Source organism: Cebus imitator, unplaced genomic scaffold, assembly GCF_001604975.1.
Source record: "Cebus imitator isolate Cc_AM_T3 unplaced genomic scaffold, Cebus_imitator-1.0 Scaffold2, whole genome shotgun sequence".
Taxonomy (NCBI): Eukaryota; Metazoa; Chordata; class Mammalia; order Primates; family Cebidae; genus Cebus; species Cebus imitator.
The window spans coordinates 6,146,332-6,174,245 of record NW_016107317.1 but is presented as its reverse complement, the minus strand read 5'-3'; the positions used below and the strand labels follow the sequence as shown (position 1 = coordinate 6,174,245).

At 34.6% G+C, this 27,914-nt stretch overlaps 1 protein-coding gene and 1 long non-coding RNA gene across 2 annotated transcripts in view; one reads left to right on the top strand and one right to left on the bottom strand.

The window, feature by feature from the left end:
- Positions 1–27,914, bottom strand: part of PIK3C2G (phosphatidylinositol-4-phosphate 3-kinase catalytic subunit type 2 gamma) — a 395,898-nt gene that overhangs the window by 234,073 nt on the left and 133,911 nt on the right. The window contains exons 15-16 of the mRNA XM_017528884.2: positions 21,460–21,590; positions 13,289–13,477 (exon numbers count right to left, since the gene is read on the bottom strand). Of these exons, the coding sequence (XP_017384373.1) occupies positions 13,289–13,477; positions 21,460–21,590 (320 nt within the window). The remainder of the gene's footprint in view (positions 1–13,288; positions 13,478–21,459; positions 21,591–27,914) is intronic.
- Positions 1–27,914, top strand: part of LOC119471235 — an 83,915-nt gene that overhangs the window by 36,049 nt on the left and 19,952 nt on the right. The window lies entirely within an intron of this gene.

Sequence of the window (27,914 nt, the reverse complement as noted above, 5' to 3'; positions counted from 1 at the left end):
TTTTCTTCTGCAGTTTCCACATCTCTTCTAAGCTTCACGAAATTGAAGACAGTTAGGGCCTTGCTCTGTATTAGGCTTTGGCTTCAGAGAATGTTGTGAGATTTGGTCTTCTACCCAAATCACTCAAACTTTGTCCCTTGCAGCAATAAGACTGTTTCACTTTCTTATTATTCTGTCTTCACTGGAGTAGCACTTTTTTTTTTTTTTTTTTTTTTTTTTTTCTGAGATGGAGTCTCACTCTGTCACCCAGGCTGGAATGCAGAGGCATGGTCTCAGCTCACTGCAATCTCAGCCTTCAGGGATTCTCCTACCTCCATCTCCTGAGTAGCTGAGATTATAGGCATGTGCCACCATGCCCAGGTAATATTGTATTTTTAGTAGAGATGGGATTTCACTGTGTTAGCCAGGATGGTCTCCATCTCTTGACCTCGTGATCTGCCCGCCTTAGTCTCCCAAAGTGCTGGGATTACAGGTGTGAGCCACCACACCCAGCTGGAATAGCACTACTAATTTCCTTCAATAACTTTTCCTTGCATTCAGAATTTGGTTAACTGTTTGGCATAAGAAGCCTAGCTTTTGGCCTATCTCAGCTTTCAACATGCTTTTCAGACTATGATTAATCATTTTAAGCTTTTGATTTACAGTGGAAGACATATAACTCTTCCTTTCACTTGAATACTTAGAGGCCATTGTAGGGTTATTCATTGGCCTAGTTTCAATATGGTTGGGTCTCAGGGAATAGGGAGGCGCAAGCAAGGCAGAGAGACAGGGAGCAGCTAGTAGGCGGAAGAATCAGAACACACACAACATTAATGGATTAAGTTCTCTGTCTACTGGGAGTGCACCTTGTGATGCCCCAAAACAATTGCAATAGTAACATCAACAATTGCTGATCACAGATCACCAAAACAGGCATAAAAATAATACTTGCAACATTGTGAGAATTTCCAAAATGGGACATAGGTACACAAAGTGAGCACATGCTGCTGGAAAAGTCTCACTGATAGACTTTCTTGACTCAAGAAACCCACAAATCTTCCATCGTAATAACACACTATCTGTGAATTAAAAATTAGTAATACATTACCTATATAGTACAGTCAAAAAGGAAACTTGTATGTGTGTATCAATATATGCAAATGCTGGGAAGAATTTTTTGCACTTTAATGGAAAGGAATGTCTCTATTTATTCATTACTATTGCTTGAAGTTCAAGAAGAAACTGAAAGAGAAATAGCTATAAAACTAACCACATTGCATTCTGAGATGTGATTAAGGCCTAACTTGACATTAAAGTGTATCCGAACATAACTTGCATTTGACTATTTTAGGAGGTGTTGGCCACATTTAAAAAGATGCCAGCAGTATTGCTGAAATTCCTGGAAAATGGGCTCTTTCATACTTGTTGGCAATATAGGCCAACATGTATTATAGACAAAAATTAAAAAAAATTTGAAGTGTGTTTATTTTTTTGATCTATCTATATACCTCTTGGGAATTTATTTTAAGAATATGATGAGTGATGTGTGTGAAGACGTGTATGCAAACAAAATTGGGAATAATATAAATGTCTAAAAATTTATAGTTAAATATGATATAATTATGTGATAGAATATATGCATTCCTTCAAAATAGTAAAAAAAAGTTTAATGAAATAAAAATACAAAGAGCCATTTTTGTAGTATACCATTTTTAAAATATGTATATTTTCTCAATATGATTAACAAAAAGATGGGAAGGACCAAAATATTAATACCAAATATCTGAATGGAGGTATCAAAGATTAATTTTCTTTTTTAAGCTAAGTTTTAAAAGTTTTCCAAATTTTCTTTGTGAAAGTTTTATTAATTGCTAAGAAAATGAATAATACTTTTAAAAAGTAAAGCTTGTCCAACTAGTTAATGAATGTATATGAATAACTGCAAACTCGGAAAACACTAGAAAAACGCTTCAAATCACATGCCCTTTTAAGAGTATACGTTGTTGTGTAAAAGAAGAAGCATTCTACTTTTTAGTTGACTTAGAATTTTCTTCTAACATAGGAGACCTCTGGAGAATTTATGCTTAACTTGGTATCATTTCAGGGTCCCTTAACTCAGGTATAGATCGATGGAAAAATATGTTCCACAAATCCTGGCATTTCTTTTCTGTGGTATTAACAGAAATTATTTAAACACTCTTTGGGGATATAGTTGTTGGCATTTCACGCTCAGTAACATGAGCCTCAATGAGGTGAGGGCTACCCATTAGTTCTCTGACTTTGGTGTGATATTTACAGACTGAAATGTCATATGTTACAGAAGAACTGCAACCTATTTTGAATTTTCCACAAGCCAGGTTATCCTGCTTTATTTGATTTGCTTGAAAAATACACATATAATTCCTGCATGTCATAGCAGGAGACATTTTTTAGCAATTCTGCTAACCTTGAAACTACTAATTACTATAGAAGTGGATATTACACTTTCAATGTGGAACAGAAACAAAATACTGTTAGAAGATTCATCAGGCTGATGTCAACTAGGTCCTTAATTACATTTATAACAAACTTTCTTATAATCAATCATAAAATAGATTATTACAATGTAATAAATAGAAATCTGGCTTCAGATATAAAAAAGATAAAGGGCAGTAAAATTTCATTATTTCTTGGGAAGGAGATCATGTAAAGAAAAAGAACTTTGCATTTATTATGAAAAATATTTTTTAAAATTAGGCTTAGCAAGAGTTCATGCACAATAATCAATTCTTTAAGGATATTCATTATTCTTTAAGAGTTCACCTAAGCACTTTATATTTGCTAACTTACTTTCTCAAATATGTCTTAATAGGGAGAAAACACAAATCACTCTGTCTTGCTCTTCAGGATTTAGTTGGCCTCCAAGTTGGGCTAACAATTGAGTCTCTGGAATCTGTTAAGGGACAAGATCTCATAGCTAAGATAAATATGACTCTGTACAATAACCATTCAGAAATTACCTGCACTTGAACATGGGCCATTGTCTGATGAGAGCATTGAGAGACAAAGAAAAAAATACTCCACGAAGACTGTAAGGGTTAATAAAAAAGAATCAAAGACAGTTGGCTAAAAACTCAGAAGGTGGAAAGATATAATTAAAGCCACTTCATGATTATTTTCAAGGGAACCTCAATGAAACAACAACTCTCTATCTTGCCAACAATGTAAACACAAAGTGCAGGGTCAAGCAAAGGATTAAGTTGAAATGGTAATGCTTACATGTGCAGGGAAGGAATAGCACCAAGTGTTTAGGTAACTCTCTAGGTCAAGGTGGAGGTAATAAGTGACCAATGGTTAGGATTTGTTGTGCAATAGTGGTTTTCTAACGTTGGGTCTCAGGACATTTTTACATTCTTAAAAATTAGTGAAGACTTCAGAGAGTTTTAGTTGATGTGGATGATACCTATCAATAACTATCATATTAGAAATAAATTCAGGATATTTAAGAAATATTTATCAATTAATTTACAATCATATTAATAAACCCATTATATGTTAATATAAATAATATACTTCTGAAAACAAAAAGAATATTTGGTGAGGTTAGTAATATTGTTTTACATTTTTGCAAGTCACTTTAACATCTGGCTTAATGGAAGAGAGCTGGATTCTCTTACTGCTTCCACGGTAAATCTGTTGCCTTATTTAAAGTCATGTGGCCCCTGGAAAGCTCCACTCTACACTCATGAGCAAATGAGTGGGACAAAGGCAAATGGCATCTTAGGATTATTATGGAAATAATTTTTAGCCTTGTGACACCCCTGTAAGCATTCTGGGGACCTCAGACTTCACTTTTAGAACCTCTGATATACACAGCAAATTTAGCATGAGTCACTGTTATGTAGCCATAAGTTAAGGAATTAGCACTTGTGGTCTCTTTCTCAGCCTGTGTCTTCTCTGGGCTCAAATTATCTGTGAAGTCATCTGACCAACATTCAGACTTGGGAATTGTTCTTACTCTTCTATTTTCTCAAGCATTTACAGTTTCTCTCATCTCAGAGTGCCGTAGGAATATCCAGAGGATTTAGGCAAACGTCAATAGGGCCAGTGGAGTCATGAAATAACATTTCAAAAGAAAAATATATTTTTCAATTTCTTCCATTTGACAGTAAAAAAAACATTTCTGTTCCTTTTTAAAATTTTCTTCCCTTGTTTTTTTTTTTTTTTCACTTATTCCTCTTTTTCTAGTTTGAAAATGATATAGGGACATCTTACTCAAAGAACTTTTGAAGTGATGGGTGAAAGCCAAATGCGATATAACAAATGTCGACCTTTTAAAAAAAAGCAACTTTGAGTAAACTGAAAAGCAAAGAAATCTTTTCAGATCAAATTTAAGTGTAATGGAAATGTCAGACTTCAGAATACACAGCAAGAATTCATGCAGAATATGCCATGAGGCTATTCACAGCTAAAAGCCCCAATGTCAGGTTAGAATTAGAAAATCATCAGAAGTGCAGAACTGTTTCTCCAACAGATTTTGAGTCTGATGACACACGCAGCATCAGCTTGGAAGAAAAATGTCAATATGAATATCTTTGCTATTTTTCTAGCACTAAAAATGATCAGCTGTGACAGAAGAATTTTTTTTTCCTAGGCAAAGTGGTGAATAGGATTTTTAAAGATGATTGTAAATGTCTATCTACTGAATAATTCATGTTCTTTCAAGGATTTTGGTTATAAAATATTAGAACCCAAAGAAACTTGGGACCTAGTTTAATCTCCTTATACAGATGAAAAAACTCAAGCCCAGAGTTAAAGCAGTTTTCCCAAGACCATTTGTTTGTAGTGCTGAAACTATCATCCAAATATCCAATACACTAGGCCAGTAGGCTTTCTACAGCACCTCTAGCAAGGACCTTTGATTTTTTTGACTAGATATTTTTATATGCACTTACATAAAAATCACAAGATTATCTTGGGTATACTATTTATTTTACCACGTTCTAAATGGGTCAATAAAGATATATCATAGTAAGCAACGATATCTGTTTAATTGGATGGAGGCATTGGCTCAGTCATGATCTAAAAGGAATAATAATGAATCTCAGATCCAAGGAGACATGGAAACTATATAGAGATATTTCTGCATTGATAGTATATGGACTTGCATATTAAAATTGGGAATTAACCAAATAGTCATTGTATTAGTGAATTAAAATTACTACTTACAATTAAAGAGTAATTCCTGATTTTGCTCCTCTTATATACTTACAAGTTGATTTTACATGTAGCTAATTTTAAAAAGTCACTGCCATAAAGCCAGTGGTGTATTGAAAGTACCATGTAGATATATTTGGATGCATTACACATTGTATACAAAAACAACGTGATGTGCTGAAAAGGATAGAAATTTTCAGTTTAAACATCAAGGCTGTTCTTTTATTACCCTATGTTCCCTCTCTCTAAGCAAATTCATCTATATCCTTCGCTTAATTCATATCCTTCTGTGGATGATTTCAAAACAAATTGGGGTCTCTAGCTTAGATTTCTTTGGAAAACCAGATCTGTAAATTCAACCATTTGAAAAACACCTCAAAACCAATGGATCCTAATCTGAACAATAAGTTTCTTTTCTTTTTTTGTGAGACAGAGTGTTGCTCTGTCACCCAGGCTGGAGTACAGTGGCGTAATCTCAGCTCACTGCAATCTCTACCTCCCAGGTCCAAGTGATTCTCCTGCTTCATCCTCCTGAGTAGCTGGGACTACAGGCCTGTGCCACTACTAAAAATACAAAAATTAGCCAGGAATAGAGACAGTGTTTCACCATGTTAGCCAGGCTGGTCTTAAACTCCTGACCTCAGATGATCCGCTCACCTCACCTCAGCCTCCCAAAGTGTTGGGATTGCAGGCATGAGCCACTGTGCCCAGCCTGAACAATAAGGTTCTTCTAAAACTTGCTTGTCATCTAGTGTGCCCCATGTTGGTGAATATTTCTATTATGACCTACTTACACAAGACAGAAACATGGAACTGATCCTTGATATCGTTTGGATTTGTGTCTCCACCCAAATTTCAAGTTGAATTGTAATCTCCAATGTTAGAGGTAGGGCCTGATGGGAGGTGATTCAATCATTGGGGCAGATTTCCCCCTTTGGTGCTGCTCTAGTGATAAGAGTTCTAATGAAATCTGGTTGTGTAAAAGTGTGTGGCACCTCCCCCCATCTCTCTTCCTCCTGCCCAGCCATGTGAAGTGTGCCTGGTTCCCCTTTGTCTTCCGCGGTGGTTGTAAGTTTCCTGAGGCCTCCCTGGTCATGCTTCCTATATAGCCTACGAAACCATGAGACAATAAAAGCCTTTTTCTTTATAAATTACCCAGTCTCAGGCATTTCTTTATAGCAATGTGAGAACAGACTAATACATCCTTGACACATCTCTTTTTCACAGCCCCTCCCCATTCAGTCCTACCATTTTCACTCCCATTTTCACATTGCGTTCATTTCATTACATCATTGCTGTCACCTTCCTAGGATGATTGCCATTCCCTGACACCTAGTCTACTTCCATTGCTCCCTAACTGGAAGCACATTTACTTTTGCTTTCCTCACCAAATCTATGCTTCCCTCAGAAATCAGAGTGATCTTTAAGAGACGTAAATCTGTTCAAAATATTCTCTTACTTAGAATCATTTATGCCTTACTGTTGCTACTGGTATAAAGATCAGTTTGCCTAACTGGGTCCTGCTTTAGAAGTCGTCAACATGGTCTAGTTCCACCTTAAAATGTCAGTTCATCTTAAATCATACACTCTTCCCCTGGACTTCAGCTACACTGTCTCTCTTCCAGTTTCCTAAGTGCAGTTCCTGTCTTAAGATTTAGTCATATTTAAGTTCCTTCTTCCCAGAATATCCTTCTCTTACTCTTTCCCTTTTGTCAATTCATTCCCACTTACCCTTTAGATTTGAGCTTGAATAGAACTCTTTAGAGTTAAAGATACTTGACCAAGGTCATTCAAGTAATAACCCGCAGAACCAGACAGGTCTGATTTCAAAGCTTATGTTCTAAACTGTGAAATCTGGAAGTAACTCAAGAAACTCCAAAAATGTACAAAGACAAAATATGTATCTTTGTGTTTATATATCTCCACCTTCCTCATTTTCAGCTTCACTCTTCCTTGATAGGGAATACTGAAATTTCCCAATATTTTTCTTCTATATCCATACTTATCTATAATTGTGTTCATATTTTCCTTCCCTCTCACCTGCAAGGAAGAAGTTACACTCTTTTCCTTGGATAAAATTTCTGCTTGCTCTGTTTTTAGACCTAATTCTATTTAATACTTCTTTTAAGCCTTTGAAAAGCTCTTTCAAGAGTTCTAAGATACCAACTTTTTCTGGATCTCCTGCAACGTTTTGGTCAGGTTTTTTTTTTTTTTTTTGGTTTATTTCCCTGTTTTTTCTTGCTTCTGCCCTTAAAATGTTGCTGTTCTTGAAAGTTCCATCCCTGGCCTCTTTCTGTACTTCCTTTCTATAGGTACACAGAGTACCCATCACACATCCTCTACTTCCGTTGCTTCAACTACTGCCTGAAAGCCAACAGCTTCCGCATTGTTTTTCAAGTTTTGTATACACTAAGATTCAGACTTGCATACACAACTGCACACCAGGCATCTTTTTCTATGTGTCCTATGTTTTTTGTTTTTTTTTTTTTTTTTTTTAAATAGAACTTTCCAACGTTCACTACCTAAATTTGCTCTTTCATCTAAAATTCTTTTCTTGGTTAAGATGCAATTATCTATCAGTTTCTCAGGTCTGAAAGCTTAAAGTCTTCCTTGTTTCTTTCTCTTTTTCACTTTCCTCTGAAAGTTCTCTCATATCTGCTCTGTGGATTCCTACTGCTTAGGTAGACTTCTTACTTTAGTCCCAGACTATTTTTCTAATGCATTATTTCAATATCTGTTATCGATCTAATCTTCTTTTTCTCATTTTCTTCTTTTTTCAATCTGTTCTTTACACTGATGCCAGATTTATGCACATATAACATAAATCTGATTTTATGACTTCCATTCTTAACAAAATTTCATGGTTTGCCATAACAAGTTCATAGTACCTACCTGGCTCACCAAGCCCAAAACAATCTAAATGAACAAGCTTTTCAACTTTGTTTCCTGATACAATTCTCTTCTAATGTTACATAAAATGACTCACTATTTTCGGAATCTTTATAACCATGTACATGCTAGTCTTCCTTCTTGGAATGTCATTTTCCCCCTTCCCCATTCAGAAAATTCCTGTATTTCAAGTCAGAATTCAATTCTTTGTGAACTTTTCCTTACTTTCTTTTAAAGCATTTTCCTCTCTCTCCTTTGGGCTTGTAGACAACTCAATACTTATTTTGATGATGGTACAGAGCACACTGCGTGGTGACCTCTAGCTTGAATCTCTCCCTATAAATTGTATGTTGTTCAGAGACAGTCACTATGGCTTATTCCTCTGCCTCTTTGATTCAGTGCCTACCCATTTGTCTGTACATACATTTTTGTTCAATAAATAAATGGAAAAGATACACCATCATTCATAACTTAATTATTCAGTCAAATGTGGGAGTTTTAACTGCCTTCCTATGCCATATTCCATTCTTTCTATTTACAATGCTAGTAAACAATGGCATCCATATAAATTACACATACAATAAAGAATACAATGGTTTGGAGCAAACATTTTTGTGAACTATTTTTCCAAGGAAACTGATTTTGGAAGCCAAGGCACTGCCTGTTAAATATTGCTTTTCTTCTTGCAAAACAATAATTTTATATCATGTGGGATGGCAAGTTCTGGTACCTTGTCAGATTTTTATTTAAGCTACTGATGTAATCCTCTGATGCCAATTCAAAGTTGCTATTTTTAAATGAATACTTTCCTTGAACTGACTTTTAATTCCTTGGGTAATTTTTGCTTGTTATTAGCAGTTGAATAGTTGTGCCTGTGCATCAGAGTTCAGGAAAATAGCAACCATCTGCCAAGAACCACAGACCTTAGCCCTTAGTCTCTGTTTTTCTGACAGCACCGCCTTCTCTAATGGAAGTATCAGTACCCAGGGAGCTCTCGGCTGGCACTCAGTAGTAGAAATATTAACACCATATGGCCTATCCTAGGTAAATTAAATTTCCTCATGTCTCTTGCTAAAGATAAACTAAAAGGAGATGGTGAATCTTTGGACACATTAAGTAAATAGCAATATTAAAAACTCTCCAAGCTGGAAATGGAGCACACCAGTTGTCAAGAGGTTAAACCATTTAAAAAATAGATTGTTCAAAGGGGAAAAAATGTAGATCTCTCAAGAACTCACTCTGACAACTCACTTAATAAGCACATACTGTTTGTTCTCAGAAAAGTCAGCTTTTTAATTTAGAGGAGTTGAAAGGTTCATTTCTGGAAACAGCTTGTCCTCAAGTTTTTTAATAGTTCAGTAAAACTGTGAGTGGGAGTCAGAGGATGAGTACAATGGAAATACTCCAACCGTTTCAGTGACCTTATTTGGTGCATAATAAGAAACTTTCCAGCGTGCAGATAAATCAGGATCCTACAAAATTCCCTGAATGAAGCTTAATAAACACCCTCTACTTTAAAATCAGTCCCCATAACTTCTAAAAATCTGATTATTCAGAAAAAAAGAAATTACACAGTGAAGTAGAAACATCTGAGTATGATGAGATAGCTAAGTACTCCTATTTACAATTAAACAAACAAACAACAACAACAACAACAAAAAACTGTTGGGCCGGACGTGATGGCTCAAGCCTGTTATCCCAGCACTTGGGGAGGCCGAGGTGGGCGGATCATTTCAGGTCAGGAGTTCAAGACTAGCCTGGCCAACAGTGAAACCCCGTCTCTACTAAAAACACACAAATTAGCTGGGTGCGGTGGCTAACCCCAGCTATTTCGGAGGCTGTGGCAGGAGAATTGCTTGAGCCTGGGAGGAGGATGTTGCCGTGAGCCGAGATAGCACCACTGCACTCCAGTCTGGGCGACAGAGTGAGAGACTCTGTCTCTAAAAAATAAAATAAATAAATAAAACAAATAACTGTTTTAGGATAGTCAAGATATTTCATATGTAAATAGCCTAGTGTGTTTATGGTGTTTATGCAGGAAGGCTTTAAGTAGAATGGTTCAGATCATAAGCTCTCATGAATACCTGGATTTTATTCCCAAGTTTTCAACTTACAGGGAACTTGGGGCAAGGTAACCTCTATAGGCCTCTGTTTCCTCATATGCAAAACAGGAATAATAATAGTACTTCCATCATAGGGTTATTATGGGTGTTAATATGAGATAGTACTAAGGGGCACTAAGTAAGTGTTTTATGTGGACATGTAAAACATTGCATGAGCCAAATACATTTTGAAGATCTGTTTAGATAACGAAGACTCAGAAAGCATAATCCTGATTAGTTATCAGGGATCAGAGAATATTGAAGTTTATCCAGCTAATCCTCTTATTTTATAAGCGAGTAAACAGAGCAGTATTAGACTCTTCATTCTATTTAAGATTTTTCTAAAAAATATTCCATTAAATTTGAACTTTAGAAAGTTATCTTGTTGGAAAACTATTCTTTAAAGATATTACACAGATTCATAGATATTTTCTTCACAATCATTTTCTTAAAAATTTTAAACACTTTTACTGAGATATAATTGAAATACCATACAATCCACTCCATTTAAAGTGCACAATTCAATGTTTTTAGCATGTTCCCAGATTTGTGCAACAATTATAACCACAAAAGGAAACCACATATGCATTAGCAATCATTCTGCATTTTCCCACAACTTGCCCTAGCTCTGGACTACTGCTAATTTACTATAGCTTTGCCTATTCTGCACATTTTATACAAATGGAATCATACCATATATCATCTTCTGTAACTGGCTTCTTTCACTTAGCAAAATGCTGTCAAGGTTCATCCATGTTGTACCATATATTACTATTCATTCCTTTTTATTATCAAAAAATATTACATTGTATGGATAGATCACATTTTACATATCTATTGATTAGTTGGTGGATATTTTCGTTGTTTCTACTTTTTGGCTATTGTGAATAATGCTGCTATAAACGTGTGCATTAGTTTTGGAGTGGGTGTATTTTTACATTTATCTTGGGTATATACTTAATAGTAAATATATACTCAAGGGTAATATGGTAACTTGGGGCTTAACATTTAAGAAACTGCCACACTGTTTTCCAATTGGCTGCAGGATTTTACATCCCCACCAGAGATAAATGAGGTTTCCGATTTCTCTATATCTTCAACACTTTTTATTGTTTGTCCTTTTTGTATTTTTGGATTATAGCCAGTCCTAGTGAGTATGGTATCTCAGATGTTAGATGATTTTCACTTCTGTTTCCTTAGTGGATAATGATATTGATCATCTTTTCATGTAAATGTTAGGGATTTGTATATTTTCTTTGAAGAAACCCATTTTACAATTAGGTTATTTATCTTTCTGTTGTTGAGTTTTAAAAGTCTTATATTATGTTTTGAATAAAATTTCCTTGTCAGATAGATGATTATCAGTATTTTCTTGTATTCTGTCAGTTGTGACTGTCACATTTTGAATGAACTCTCTACTAGTTAATCCATTCAAGAATGACAAAATAATACTTGTGCTAATAGCCCAAGTCTAACTTCAGCAAAAAATAGCTAGAATTTTGCATAATAATTTTATAGATTTTAGCTGATCTTATATCTAAACCAGAAAAAGAAGTTAGAGTTATGTTGGAAATGAGAACTTTTTCCCAAAAGGATCTTTAAACACTAGCATGATGAATTGTGAATATCCCAATGAAACCAATCAATTGTTAATTACCATAGACTTATTTCATTAACTAATGTAACTGTACAAAGTCATGTAGAAAATAAATAATATCGATAATGTCCTCAAATTGCTTATAATTTAAATGTTAAACTACTGTACAAATAATAATAATATATCTTAGAAAGCGATTGGTTCAATATTAAGGAACTACTATGTCCTAGGTGATACTAAGCCTTCCAGAAACAGAAACACTGAGATGATCTGTTTTGCCTTGAGTAGCTCTGAGTCTGATGTGGGTGAAAATATACACATTTTACATATGGCATATAAACATGTTACCATAAAATGCAATGTATAAAGCAATAGAGCACTGTACTAGGCCAGGAGTGACCAATTTTAACATGGCAAGGTCAGGGAAGACCCCACAGAAGAAGGCTTATAAAAGAAAAAAGTTGCAAGCTCAAATAATAGAAAAAAAAAATATATATATATATATATATTCCATTATATATACAGAGAAAGAAGAAGGCATCCGAGCACACATCAGTTAATGGAAGAGCCATAAAACTAATAAAATCTTCAAAGTGAGGAGTACAATAATAATAAGTAAATTTCAAGCTTGGGTGACTGAGAAGCTAGTAATTTTACAAATAATGGAAAAAACCCACTCTCCCCTTTACCCACCCCAGAAGTTTCATGAAGGACAGTAATTAGTAAATAAATCTAAAAAAGGTCAGTTTGAAAGTTCTTCATGTAACTCCCTTTCCCACCTTCCTCTTCCTCTCAGGTTCTTGCGAGCGGATTCAGAATAGAACTGGGTTTCACATTTTTTTGCCTGGTTTAAGAGATTGCAGACTTTCTTCATGGCATCAGTGAGCTGATGCTATCAGGACAGACTTAAAATATCTTTTCTTGGCTTTGAATATAAAAGGGAAGCCAAGGAAGACTTGTTTCTCCTGGACCAGAGCCAGCTACCACAGTTATTCCTACAAGCTTCTCCTTAACAAGAAGACATCATTAGCCCCTTTCCTGGTGCTCCAGGCATTTGATTCTGAGGGAAGATCTGAAGTGCATGCAAGGAATATATTTTTTTCTTTTACTCCTATCATCATCATTATCATATTAATTGTACACCTACTATACATAGGTCATTTTGCTAAACTTTGCATATTTTAATAGTACAAGAAATCATCCTAATTTTTAAAGACATTTTTATTTTGAGAGAAGTAGGGGTTATTTTTCCCTGTTTATTTTTATTATTTCTGTAAGAACTAGACTCCTCATTTAAGAAACTTCTCCAATTTACTACACTACAAGCTTAGTGCAGAAGACATGATTATAGCTTAGATTTGTTTAAAATTTATATTCATAGCTTACATTTATCTAAAATTAATATCCATAACTATCAAAATTGAGAACAAACAGAATAGCTATTGAATTAATCATATGGTTCTATATTTCTCTTCAAGCAAGTTCTTTTCAGTCAATAATATCATGCTTGTTATGCAATTCTTACCTGGAAGTCAGAAGCCCAAGGGCTTCTAGAGGTTGAGAAAATGTCCATCTTCTCAAAATGGTATGCATTTCTGACACAGTCGTTTCATCCCATCCAGGGGCACTACCCAGGACCAGAGGAAGGGAGCAGTTTTCATTATTGCAGTAGAAGCGATAAAACCATAAATATCTTTTCTTTTCTTCAGAGAGTCTGAAAAACCAGATTGGAAACTGTAATTTACTGGAGTTTGCTGCACTAACAAATCTTGCTATAAATATGCAGTACAAAACCTTACTGTAGGTATTTGAACTTTATTTTAGTTTACTTTTGGAAAATGTCTTTTATTTTCTTGGGTTGGTTTCATAGTTTATTTCATCAGTTTATTTTCCACTAACTTTATTCTTTTGTATTATTATTTTGAAAAAAAAATCAATTCAGATAATTCACATTTATTTTTGTTCACTCTTATTTGTGTGTGTGTGTTTTTTTTTTTTTTAATATGTCATTTTGGTTGGCAAGTGTCTCTCCTCTAGGGAAAATCAAGTTTATCTGAATCCTGCAACACATCCTATTTAAAACAAAAGTAATCAACTATTTACTCTCTTATTATCATTATTTTTTCAAATTAACTGAGATCCAAGTGGGCCTGTGAAAAAACGGCATATTTTAGTAATGATTTTTCTTCATTTCAAAGCAAGTGTTATCAGAATTGAGAACTCTTGGCTGTTGTTAACTTCAAAAACAAAGATCTCAATTCATCCCTGGATTATGTCTTTAAATGTTCAGAGTTCATGGGAAGTTTGGCGTGACAATGTCAGTGATGCTAGTCTCTTAGATGCTCAAGTATTTCCCCCTGGAGAGTAGTTTGAAATAAAAGATCTAAATCTAGGACTAGGGCCTTGACTTGCTGACAGTTTATCATGTTTTGCTCACACTCCAGTAGAAGTATTCAGAACCACAGTTCAATTGGAGAACAGCTTCCCTCACACGACAATGGCTTTTGAGCACTCTCCCCTCCAAACTGACACTGAGCTTGAATCGGCTAAAATTCCCAAGAAGGCTAATGAAACATAATAAAAGCTTTTAGAGGTCTATGTTTCTCTATAATTTATTTTAAAGTTATCCTCATCTGCAAAAAGACAAGATTGGATTATAGGTGATTTTTAAGGTGTGGTTAGGTTCTTTTTTACACATATTTTGCTACCACCTTTTCCTCTGAAAAGCCCACAGAAGAAAAAATATCCATAGTAAAATTACTAAAACATTTTCTCAGATTAAATTTTTTTTCTCCAATACTGAACAATGCTTTTTTGTTGTTGTTGTTAAAACAAATGCACATTCAAGGACATGGCAGAGATTCAGTTCAATCATTTTTACAATTGCATATACCAGATAACAACCACGCTCCTATCAAGATATATATAGTTTTTTTCACCTCATCAGAGGCAAGCACTGGTATGATTTCTTTCACTCTAGATAAATATTAACTTTTTAGAACCTCATATAAATCAAATCATAGAGTAAATATGTTTTTATTCATAGCTTCTTTCACTTTATCGTATAATGTTTTTGAAATTGTCCAAATTGGTTAAGTTTGTCAGTGGCTAATTCCTTTGAATTAATTAATATCATTCCTTTGTATGAATATAACACAATTTACTTATTCACTCTCCTGTTTGATGGACATTTCGGCTGCTTCCTTTTGAGGGGGTATGACGAATAAAGCTGCTGTGAACATTTGTGCACAAGTTTTTATATAAATGTATTTTTAATTTCTCCTAGGAAATATCTATGAGAGGAAGGATGTGGTCATATGTAAGGTATTCATTTTTACAAGAAATTGTGAAACTGTTTTCTGAAGTAATTGTAAAATTTTATATTATTACCTGCAGAGTATAATAGCTCCATCTGTACTACATTGTTGCCTATTCTTGATTTTGTCTCTCTTTATAATGTTATCCATTTTAATGGGTGTATAGTGGTATCTTATTGTGCTTCTAATTTACATTTAGTTGGTGTTTTCATGTTATTTTCTTACATCTTTTGTTTGAACTATAAGCTCATGTCTTTCCCCTACTTTTTTGTTTAGATTCACTTGCATGATTTCTTCATATACTCTGGATACAAAAATTTAGTCATAAAAATGTTTTGTCCATATTTTTCTCAAAATGTGACTTGCCTATAGATTTCCTTAACAGTGTCTTTTCATGAATAGTTTTAAATTTTGATGATGTCCAATTCAGAAATTCTTAAATAGTTATTACTTTCTCTATTTAAGAAAACATTGCCTATCTTAACATTCATTCTTGTGATTTTTTCTGAAGTATTCCGAAAGCAATATTTTACTTGGTGAACACACTTTTTTCATTTATGGCATGGACGGTCTTGTCAAAAATACATTAAACATACAAAAGGGGCTCTGGCTCTCTATTCTACCTACGTTGAATTCTATTCTGTTGATCTATTTTCCTATCCTTAAGCAATATCACACTGTACTAAGTGCTGTAAATATATAGTACATAAATTCACAAAAGTTAGAAAATCAGACTTCGTTCTTTTTTCATGAAGGTTTTGACTATTCTAGTTTCTTTGCATTCCACATAAATATTGAAGTCAGCCTTTTAATTCTACAAAAATCTGCTGGATTTTCATTGGGATTATATTTTATTTATAGGTGAGTTTGAAGAGAATTATCATTTTAACAATAGGAATCTTTTCAATCCATAGATATAGTATGTTCTTTCATTTATTTAGATTTTCTTTAATTTTCCTTAGCAAAGTTTTACATTTTTTAGTTATTAATTTACTAAATTTTAATAAATAAAATTTTGATATAGCATATACAATTTCAAAATAGATTTATTTTATATACATTTTTACTGGAACACAATTAGATTTTGCATGTTGATCTCAAATGCTATGTCCTTTACATAATCATGCTGTGTGAAAAAAAAAAGAAGAAAAAAAAGAAAATTGTCAGTTTTATTCTTTTCTTTTCAATTTTAACCTTAATTTTTTTTTTCACATAGTGTACTGGCTAGGATTTCCAATACAATATTAAAGATAAATGTTGGAAGCAGACATTGTGGTTTTGTTTCTAACCTTAGGAGAAAGCATTCATTTTTGCATGATTTAACATGATACTAACTATAAACTTTTCATAGATCACTTTTCAAGGCTGAGAAAGTTTCATTCTATTTCTAGTTTTGTGAGTTTTTATCATGACTAGGTACTGAACTTTGTCACTTTTTTTCTGGATCTAGCAAGGTGATATGATTTTCCTGGTAAATATTCTCATTCTTTTACTTTTAATCTGATTGCTTATATACAAAACATGTTTCTGTAAAAACAATAAAATTATATGTTACTTTTATGATGTAGGCTGAGAATTTCTGCTTTTTAGTTTGAGTTCAGTTCATTTACATTTAATGTAATATTGAGATGGTTACCTAACCATACCAATGGCTCCCTGTGTTGCTACTAGTTTTTATGGGGTGTTTCTTTCTTTGTCCAAACCATTTCTTGGTCCCCTTTACTCTATGTTTTCTTTTAGATTTTATTTTCTGTTATATTTCATTTTTATCTTCTTGGCTTTTAAATATACTCTTAAGATTTAAGAAATGTGTCTTTCTAGAGATTAAAATAACCTTTGTTTAAGCATATTACAGCCAATCATGAATTAATATTATGCTTCCTCACATAAAATAAAAAAAAAACTTAGAACAATATACTTCCATTTTCCATTTTGATTCTTATTGAAGTCATTATAAATTTTATTTTTTATATATTATAAATCCAGAATACATTGCGATCATTTTTAAATCACTTTTTAAAGAAAATAATAAATGTGTAAATGAAACTATTTTTATTTATTTACCTATTTTGGGGTATTTTTATTTCTTCTCATCAATTTGAGTTTCCATCTAGTATCATTTTATTCCAGCTTGAAGTACTTTTTTTTTTTTTTTTTTTTTTTTTTCATATAGTATAAATGAACTGATAATAAACCAAGCTGTATTTGGTTGGAAATATCTTAATTTGGCCTTCATTTTTGAAACATAATTTTACTGTTTATAGAATTCTAATTTGAAAAAGTTGTTTTCATTTTTAACACACAAAGATAATATTCTACCACCTTTTGGCTTGAATCATTTCTGATGAGAAGCCTGTAGTTAGTATTTTATATAGAATATTATAGCTGTTTCTCTATATGTATTTTGTTTATTTTCACTGATGTTTCAAATTTTTATATTTATTTTATTTTTCAGCAATTTCTCTATAATGTACCTGGGTAGTGTTTGGTGTGTGTGTGTGTGTGTGTGTGTGTGAGAGAGAGAGAGAGAGAGAGAGAGAAAGAGAAAGAAAAAAAGGAAAGAAAGGAAGGAAGGAAAGAGAGAGGGTATGTATTTGCTTAGTGGTTACTAAGCCTTTTACTTCTTATATTTGTGGGTAAATTAATTTGTTTAAAAATCAAATTCATCAAATTTGTCCATCTCCTTAATTATTTTTTTGCCTCAGTATCTTTCTGCTTTTTGCTGTGTCCAGTCCACACATATTGTTTGATATTGTCTGTCAGGTCACAAGGTGCTGTCATTATTTTCAGGGTTTATTTTCTTTTCGTACTTCAACATGGAGAATAATTCCTATTGCCCTGACTTCAGGCTCCCTGTTCTTTTTTTCTTGCATTTCACAATCTATTAAGCCCATTTTCTATTTTTTTAAACAAATAGATTAGGCATTGTGTTTCTAGCTCTTAAATTTCCATTTTTTAGTAAGATTCTTCATTTGTTCATTCATATACTTTTAAAAAAATCACTAAATATCTTTATAATAGCTATATTGAAATCATTATTTGCTAATTTAAAACTCTTTGGATCTGTTTCTATTTACCACTTCCTCTCCCCAGGATATGTTTATATTTTCCTGATTCTTTCCAATTATTTTCCTGGTTACTGATTGCATGGTAGACATTTTCAAATGTGCTTAAATTATTGATTATATGCTAGACATTTAGAATAGCACATTGTTGAGAGTCAGTATTCTGCTATTTTTCAGATGTTGAATCTCATTTTTTTAGTAGACAGTTCAATTACTGGAAGATAAGCTTAATTTCTTTGAGACTGGTTTTTATGATTTGTTAGGTTGGGCCTACTATAGTCTTTAATCTAGGGCTAGAGTGGACTTAATCTTAATATGTATCTTTTTGGTTTCTTTATTATTGTAAGGAATGGCCTGTGAGCTTTCTCCATGCTTCTTGGTCAGAATTTCTATGTCTCCCCGAATTGTGTGGCTTCTCAAATCACATTTACTTTATATCTCCCTGAAGCAGTTCTCTTGTAGGCCCTGGAATGTTTCCACCTGCTCATGAGTAGTTTAGCACTCAACTAAATATTTAAGACTCCAATACAGATTTCTGTAGCTCCCATCCTGCTCTCCAGTATGATGCTCTGAAGGTGCCAGCTGCCTCAGCATCACTGAACTCTAAATTCTGCCTTTTTAAAAATATCTCATCAGGAGCTGCATTCTCTTCTTATATTCTACCTTCCCAAGTCATGTGGGAGGAACCAGGTATAGAAAGTGACTCCAGGCTGAAAGCCACTTTAATCCCAAGACTTGCCTCAAGTCCTGTTTGTTTAATTTATGAAAACAGTTGCTTCATATCTATTTTTCTCTTTTCATAATTCTCTCAGTCAAGGGGATTAGTCTTGCACTAGATATTCTTCATGGTACAAGTAGAAGCACTAATCTATTTTAGAACAATTATTGTTACATATTTCATTCTGGGGTGTTGTTTATGTTTGGAAGCATTCTTTTGGTTGACATCAGGAAGAATTTTTTTTTCAATTTTTATTTTTACAAATATCACAAGCACATTTTCACTGAATTTTATTGAGTCTGAACCTCCTCACCCTGATTACTTTTGGTCAGTTTGAAAGATGGAATAATTACGTTACCAACTAAATGATAAAATGTGGTATTGGGAAACTGAGGTTAATCTGATTCTAACACAAGTTTCACCACATTGAAGGCTGTTTTCCATCTGTTTTCATAGTCCAGAATAAAGCTGTGCTGTACTGAACATTAATAATTGTATTTGAGTGGGTGAAACAGAGGAAAATGTTGCTTATTTTATGAGTGTTGTTAGCTTAAATAGAAACTGAAATATAAAACAATTAGAATCTACTGGTATTAATTTAAAAACACAAACCTCTGATATTTAAAGGCAGTTACCATGATTATTATTTGTTGGTTTTGACCTCTTTTTGTTTGAATATATTTAAAATTTCAAGGCATCTTTTTCATATTAAAAATCTCTGAGTGGCTAAATATATTAATAAGAGGCTAAATATGTTAGCCTCTTATTAGTGGCACACTTGTTGAATATATGACCTTACAGTTTCAAATGAGACAGAAGAAGATGCTTCACCTAGTTAATAATGACACTTAAGTCTTGAATGACAATGGATTGTCAATATATATGTCATGAGGTCTGTGAGATCTTCCCTTTTCTTCAGTTCTTAAGGCAACTTTTTATACCGGAAACTATGCAAGGTCAATTTGGTCCTTATAACCTATTTATTTCACACACATTATCATCAGTGTATCGCATTAGAAATATAGTGATAAACAAGAGAGATGGGTTCCTTGCCTTTGCCAGTTCTTGCAAATTAATGAGGGGACAAGAACTAAATACATGAGTGAGCAGGATAATAGCTTGTGTTAAGTGTGATGACATAAAAGGTAATATGATAGAGAGTGAGGGAAAAAAGGCTTTATCACACAGAGTGGTCAAAGAAGGACTTTTTGAGGTGAAATTTAAGTTAAAACCTAAAGGATGAGATAATGTAGTAATGTGAAGAACTTAGGAAAGAGTATTTCAGGCAGAGGGAATGTCAAATAAAAAAGCCTTGAGATGGGAGCAGGACTCGCATATTGGAAGTTTAAAACGGAGTTTGACGTCACTGGCTTGAAGTGAATGAGAAAAACAGTAATAAACATTGAAATTAGAGGTAGGAAAGTAGCAAGATTACTCAAAAGAACACTGATTGCACTCAACGCCCTAGTATGGGATGGCCCAAAATGAGTCCTCCTCCAAAAAATGACTCTATCATCTGCCCATTGATCAACTCAAAAATTTGGATTATCTATTGACTTAACTTTGATTCTTTAATTTCTTAATGGACTTACTCCAAGATTCTAATTAATTATCAGGTTATATATTCTCAACTTCCAATATATGTCTCCCAAATCTAGACACTTCTATGACTATCCACTGCTATATTTTAGTTCTAGCCATCATGACTTCTTGCCTAAACTGCTACCTTCACCTCCTTACTGAACTGCTTGCCCTACTGCCACGTCCTCTCCAATCCATTCTTCAACTTGTGATCAAAGAGATCACTCAACAAAATTCTTCTGATCACATAATTCTCTTGTTCAAAACCTTTACATTATTTTTCACTCTTGCAGTAAAGTGCCTTATCATGTTACATAACCTCTCTCTCTCTCTCTCTCCCCATCAACCCACCTACCCTCCCCCCCCACCACACACACACGCACACACACACACACACAGAGAGAGGGAGAGAGAGAGAGAGGGAGACTTTCTTAGTTTGATGGCTTTGGTATGTTATTCATGAGCACATTCAGCTGTGACATGCATTTTGCCAAGTAACAACTACAAATGCCACTAATTCCCTAACAGTTCTCCCTAGGATTTTGTTTCTATTCAAAGATATTATTTTACAAAATACCCCTTTGTCACTAATTTTGTGCTGCTAAAACAAGACTTATTTCTTTTCTGCTCTTTTTAAAATTTGCCTTAATTAAGTATTGTTTTTCCTTATTGACTAAAACAACTTCCTACTCCCTGGAAGGAAGTTTGGGAGATGGCTTATCACTGCTATGTGCTGATTTATATCTAATCACTCTCTGCTTTGTTATTTTGAACTCAATAATTTCCAAACTTTCTACTTTTCCTTAAGACCACAGGAAATAAATCGTTAAAAACCCACAAAATTAGTTATTTACCTCCTAAACATTAATTGACCATCAAAACAAACATGACATTAAGAAATGAAACGAGTTATGTAGGAAGAAAGGCTTACTCTTTGAAGATATCATACTTCAAGGATGATTGAGGAAATCATAAACAGCAGGCAAAATTCACTTACAAGACCTAGGTCACTTACAGTAGGGGAGTCTGTTTCTGTGAAAGTCTGGCAATATGTTTTAAATGTTCCTTTGGTGGCTCTTCAAGATTACTTCTATTCTCTTCGGAATCAGGTTTCATAAACTCCCACCCAATAGCTGGAAAATCAATCTGAAAGAAAGCAATGATTTGCCATATGTTGAAGGTATCTGAAAATGCATTATTAATTTAATACTCCTATCTTAGATTTACAGAAACCAAAGAACAGAATAATTCATATTTTTTCTGTGCAATTTATATTTTTAACATATATATTTAAAATATATATATCTAATAATTTTTAAAAGAATTTTTAGAGCTTGGACTTAGGATTTTAGTATACAAGATATTTAGCCAATCATTTATACACATGATATAGATGGTCACCTGTAATGTTGTCTGAGGGAAAATGAGACAAATAGTAACAATATATGGCCTCTCCATAAAGATGAATATATCACATTTTTGGTTAATGCTGAGATTATATCCATTTAACATTTCAGTGCTAAAATGTCTCCTTGTGAAATAATGAAATTTAACATTGGAAATTACGCTTTTTTCATGTAATCCACCTGAGAAAATAAAGAGTTTATGTTGATCTCTACTTCATGAAATCTACAAGTCTGGGAATCATTTTGTACGAATGAGTGAGCTCTTCTTTGATAAAGAACTGTTATGCTAGTAAAAAGTAAAATAGAATATTTCTGCTTTGGTTCTGTAGTTCAGATTTATAGACAGTTCTAAATCCAGGCTTTGTTCCTGGCTCAATGTACTTTCTATCAAAACAAGTTTCAGTGATTCAGAATCTGATTTTAGTAAATAAAATTACAGTTAACAAAAAAGACAGCTCCAAACTATGTAAATGAGCTGGACATTTTAGGGCTCCATAGACTTGCTTAAGGTTATTACACATACTGTTCTTTTTCTCATTTTAATATTAGAAATCCCACAGGCACTATTTTTCTCTGCTGAATTATGTTAGGTTGGAATCTCAAAGTAAATTGAGGAACCTTACAAAGTAGATGGTATGAGTTTCAGTTTGAAACACAGTTTAATATATTTGAGAGCTTATTTATTTGAAAAGTTTTAGTGATTTTATTCTATAACCCCTAACATTTGTTGATTTTTGTTTTTGATATAATCTATGTTATAATGTATCAATTACTACTCCAAAATAACAAAAGAAACAAGTAGGTCAGGCGCAGTGGCTCATGCCTGTAATCCCAGCACTTTCGGAGGCCTAGGCAGGAGGATCACGAGATCAAGAGATCAAGACCATCCTGGCCAACGTGGTGAAACCCCATCTCTACTAAAAATACAAAAATTAGCTGGGCATGGTGGTGTGCCCCTGTAGTCCCAGCTACTCAGGAGGCTGAGGCAGGAGAATTGCTTGAACCTGGGAAGCGGAGGTTGCAGTGAGCCGGGATCGTGGCCACTGCACTCCAGCCTGGCTCCTGGCAACGGAGCGAGATTCTGTCTCAAAAAAAAAAAAAAAAAGGAAGAAAGAAACAAGTAACAGAACAGCTTAACTGAAACATTACAGGAAATGTTTAATCTGTTGACAAAGATTAATCTTGAAAGATGAACTTTGGTATCTTAGAGGGAAGGGCATCCAGAACAAGCAAGTTACATGCTACTCTTTATATGGGCAAATATTTTTAAATAACTGTTAATAAGTTAGTACAATTTTATGTTGATACTAAGTAAATGGCACGGTGGATGAGAAAACTGAGAGTAGTAGATGAGCATACAAAAGAACTCCTGTGTACAAACCTGTAATACATTATTTGTATATATTTTACTTAGGAAATGATTTTTATTTCTGATACATGAGTGAGCTTCTATATTAAATTGTATTTTTTCATGAATGATGAGGCTAAATAGCTACAGATTTCTTGAGTTACTATAGAAAATATTGAAATTTCTCCTAACTGCCTTTTGCACTTTTTATAAGAGAAAATTTCCCCAAAAGTATGCTTTAATGCATTTGCTTTAGAACAATTTTAAGCACCATACCTTATGGAAGATATAAGCAATACCTAGTATTTTCTGCTAACTTACAGTCTAATTGAGGAGGAAATACACACACATTAACAATTAAATTAGGGAATAATAAATACACAGCCTACAGTGTGCTTCACTGTTGTGCTCTCAGTACTGACCAACACTCGACTCTGTTCTTTCTACTTCTATGGCTATGGCTGACCAAGCCTGGCTTTGGTCCCAAATTTCTTTTTAAAGGAATGTTCTAGAAGATCTACTCAAACGTCATCACTGCATGTGCCATGACATTCATTTGTCATATTCCTGTTTAAGCCTTGAGGATACACTCCTGGTTTTAACAATAACAACAACAACACAAATATGGGGTGTTTTTTGGGATAGAGGAACATATTCAAACCTGGTTACCCTCCCTTCTAATTCACGCCTCCTTACACATTTAAAGATCAACTTCTTGTGCTCCATTTATCCATCTTGCTTCACTTCTGCTCTTCCTTTGTCCTTCACACTTGGCCACCATGATTTCTATCATGGCTTCATGACTTGGTACTGCTCACAGGATCTGTTGTGAATTTCCCTAGTAAGGTGCCCCTGGGCCAATTTTGGGTCCCTATGATTCTGTCAGGTTATTCGAAGAAATTCTACCTGGACTGTGTGTAGGATGGTATTATAAGACACACGTGCTGGGCATGGTGGCTCATCTTTGTAATTCTAGCACTTTGGGAAGCTGAGGTAGGCAGGTTACTTGCGGTAAGAAGTCAAGACCAGCCTGGCCAACATGGTGAAACCCTGTTTCTACTAAAAATACAAAAATTAGCTAGGCAAGGTGGTGTGCACCTGCAATTCCAGCTACTTGGGAGGTTGAGGCATGAGAGAGAATTGCTCGAACCCTGGAGGAGGAGGTTGCAGTGAGCTGAGATCACGCCATTGCACTTCAGTGGAGGTGATAAAGTGAGACTGTCTCAAAAAAAAGACATATGCATGTTAGACCATGAGTTCTATTGCAGTTCAGAGGAAGGAGGGATAACTGCTAATTGAGTGGCAATTGTGGTGAGTCTGAAAAAAGGAGTTGTAAAAGAGGGATCCATATGGTGGTTTTGGAGTGAGAAAAAAGGATCTGTTACATTAGAACTCAAATATAATGTGCTCTAAAAACTTTCTATCAATGATAAGACTGGTGCCTCTTCCTAAGGCTGTAATGGAAGATAAGCGTGTACTAAAATGTTAGATAAAGTAAAATACTTTGAATGAGTAAGTAAGATCTGTGGTTTAAGGAGACAACCCACTTAGATAAAAGGAAGAGCTAAACATTTTGATATTCACGTTTGGATAAGTGGACCAAAGGGCTAAATTGAGATATATCTGTGGGTGGTGTTTTTGTAGTCATCAGAAATATGGATATGTATCATTAATTTGACAAATACATTCTTCCAACTACCGTGCTAGATGCTTGTGATATAATACCTTCAATGCCATCGGAGCTCTTTGTCAGTGGAAAAGAATATGTTGTGGTGAATGTGTTGAAAAAATGCTGTTGGGTTTTATGTGAACACAGAAGAATGGCACTTAATTCGGCTTGGCATGAGTAGAAGAGGAGGGGGTAAGGATAGATTTCTAGAGGGTCCATGGATGGCAAAAGATGAATTTCATTTACACAGAGTCAGAGGAGGGGTGGACAGTGGACAGTGAAGGGGAGAGGGCACATTACAGACAGGGAACAGTATTCATAAATTCATATAAGGTGAAAGCAGGACAGTGCATGTCAGAAACTACAACATTTTCAAAGCTGCAGAAGCTTCAAGTGTCAAACAAGAGAAGTGATGTGATAGGGGTCATGCTACAGAGGTTGGCCTTAATCCTCTGGGTAGTGCTGAGTTACTGAAGAGTCTAGGCAGTGAACTGGCAGGTTCAAATTTAAGTTTTAGAAGGATCACTCTTGTGACTATATAGATTTTGGATTAGAGAATGACAAAACTAAACCAAGGAAACCAGCAGATGAGGTGAAGAATTGAGAGGATAGACAAGAAAAATATCGAAGATAAATTGGCAGGATGTCGTATAGACTGAATATGAGTGGAGATAAAGAGGGAGGAGACAAGAAAAACAGGTAGGTGTATGTGGGGCATGAACAGACATAAAGAATTCAGAGGGTGAAAGTAATTTTGGAGAGGAAGTGGGCTCAGTTTGGGGCATGTTTCATTTGAAGCTGCCAATAGAATATCCAGGTGGGAGTTTCAGCAAGTACGTGGCTATATTTGTCTGAAGCCTGAGGTGTGAAGAAGTCTGAACCAGACATACAGACTCATAAGTGCACTTACACAGATACTGAGACAAAAACCTTAGAAATGTATGAGACCCAGTAATTCCACTGCTAAGGATATATTCAAGAAAGATGTGTTCACACAAAAAAAGTTTATAACAGCAATATTCTTAATAGCTAAATAGTGGAAAGAACCCAAATATATACTGACTAATAAATTAACAAATAAAATATGGTATATTCATATGTACATATTATAATAATGTAAGAGTATTGTATAAAAATATGTATGTAATATATAAAAAGGAATGAATACCAATTGGTATTACCACATGGATGCACTTTGAAAATATTATGCTAAGTGATAGAAGCTGGCCACAAATAAGATCACATATTGTATGATACCATTTAAATGAAATGACCCAAATAGCCAAATTTATAGAGATAGAAAGAAGATCAGTGGTACCTTAGGATTAGGGAGGTTGGGGGAATAAGAGGTGAGAGCTAAGGAGTATGGGCTTTCTTTATTGATGTGATGAAAATGCTCTGAAATTGATTGCAGTGATAGTTGCACATATCTGTGAAAATACTAAAAACTACTGAATTGCACACTTCAAATGGGAGGATAATATGGTTTGTGAATTATATCTCAAGAAAGTTTTTTTTTTTAAAGAAAAAAAAAAAGAAAGAAAGAAAAGAAAATAAATGAATGAGAGCATCCAGGGAGAATATGTGCACTGTGCGTGGCCACAGCCTGCAGACTGAACCTTTGAGAATTGTCCATGGGAAGGAGACAGAGCATGACAGACAGCAGTTCAAGGAGATAAGCAAGGGCAGTAACACCAAAGTCAGAAAACGAGGGAGTTCAGTCATGGGGAAGAGACAGAGAGCGCCAAGAAGAGCGGAGGGAGGGCTAGCCTGATGAGGACTGAAAACCACCGCTGGGTTTGGCACCTAGGGATAAGCAGGTACCTGACTGAGTGTGGTGGCAAGCCAGAATACAGTGATTTTAGGTACAAAGGAGGATGAAAGGAAGTAGAGAAATATAGATGACAGCACTTTGGGAGGCCGAGGCAGGCAGATCACCTGAGGTCAGGAGTTCGAGGCTAGCCTGGCCAACAAGGCAAAAACCCATCTCTACTAAAATCCAAAAATTAGCTGGGTGTGGTCGCATACACCTGTAATCCCAGCTTCTTGGGAGGCCGAGGCATGAGAATTGCTTGAGCCCGGGAGACGGAGGTTGTAGTGAGCCAAGGTGCCACTGCACTCCAGACTGGGCAACAGAGTGAGACTCCGCCTCCAAATAATAATAACAATAATAATAATAATGAAACATAGAGTAGAACAAGAACCACATGAATTTTTATGAAACAGCTTTGTGCTTAGTGCTTAAATATGTGACAGAGCTGTTCCCCTAGATTGCATTCTGGGAGAGGCAGGAAGTTGAGGGAGACCCAGGCTAAGTGAGTCAAGCAATAACTTATGTATCTGCCTCCATTTCTGAACTAAATTCTATTTCACTCTGTCCACTGCTTCTGGTTGGCACATCAATCAACCATAGGACCTAAAAAAAGTATTGACTGAAAGTAATCACATCTGTGTCATATCACATCCCTTGTCATACTGAAGTGGCTGCAGTGTGGCAATAACCACCATCTAGTCAGGACCATCGGAAGAGGGAAATCAGATCGGCTTAGTATAGTCTTTTCATTATGCAGAGAAAAAATAGTTTAGGCGAGTTGTTCAAGGTCGTAAGGCTGTCTGTAAAAGAAAGACTAGAATCCAGATTTTCTAACTCAGCCAGATGTCTTTCCCCAAGACTCTACTAACTCCCTAACAAAACGATGGGTGCAGAACTATAATCTCCTCACCATCTCATAATCTTTAGGTTGAAAGATTCTGCTCTAAATTTAGCTGACTATGTAACTAAATAGATACTATTAAAGGTTTGACTTTACTACCTTAATAACTCTATCTTATATATTGCATCATCAATTAAAATCATGCTGTGAGCCTTTTAATGTATCTATACAGTTTCAAATTATTTTGTAAACTTGGGATGGTTTAACTTTTGCATACTGTGAAATGATTTACATGCCCTTCCTCCACTTATTTTAAAGATGAATTCTGTTATGAATCCAGATATTTACTTGGAAATCTGTGCCATTATTGAATATTTGATATTTTCCTTCAGA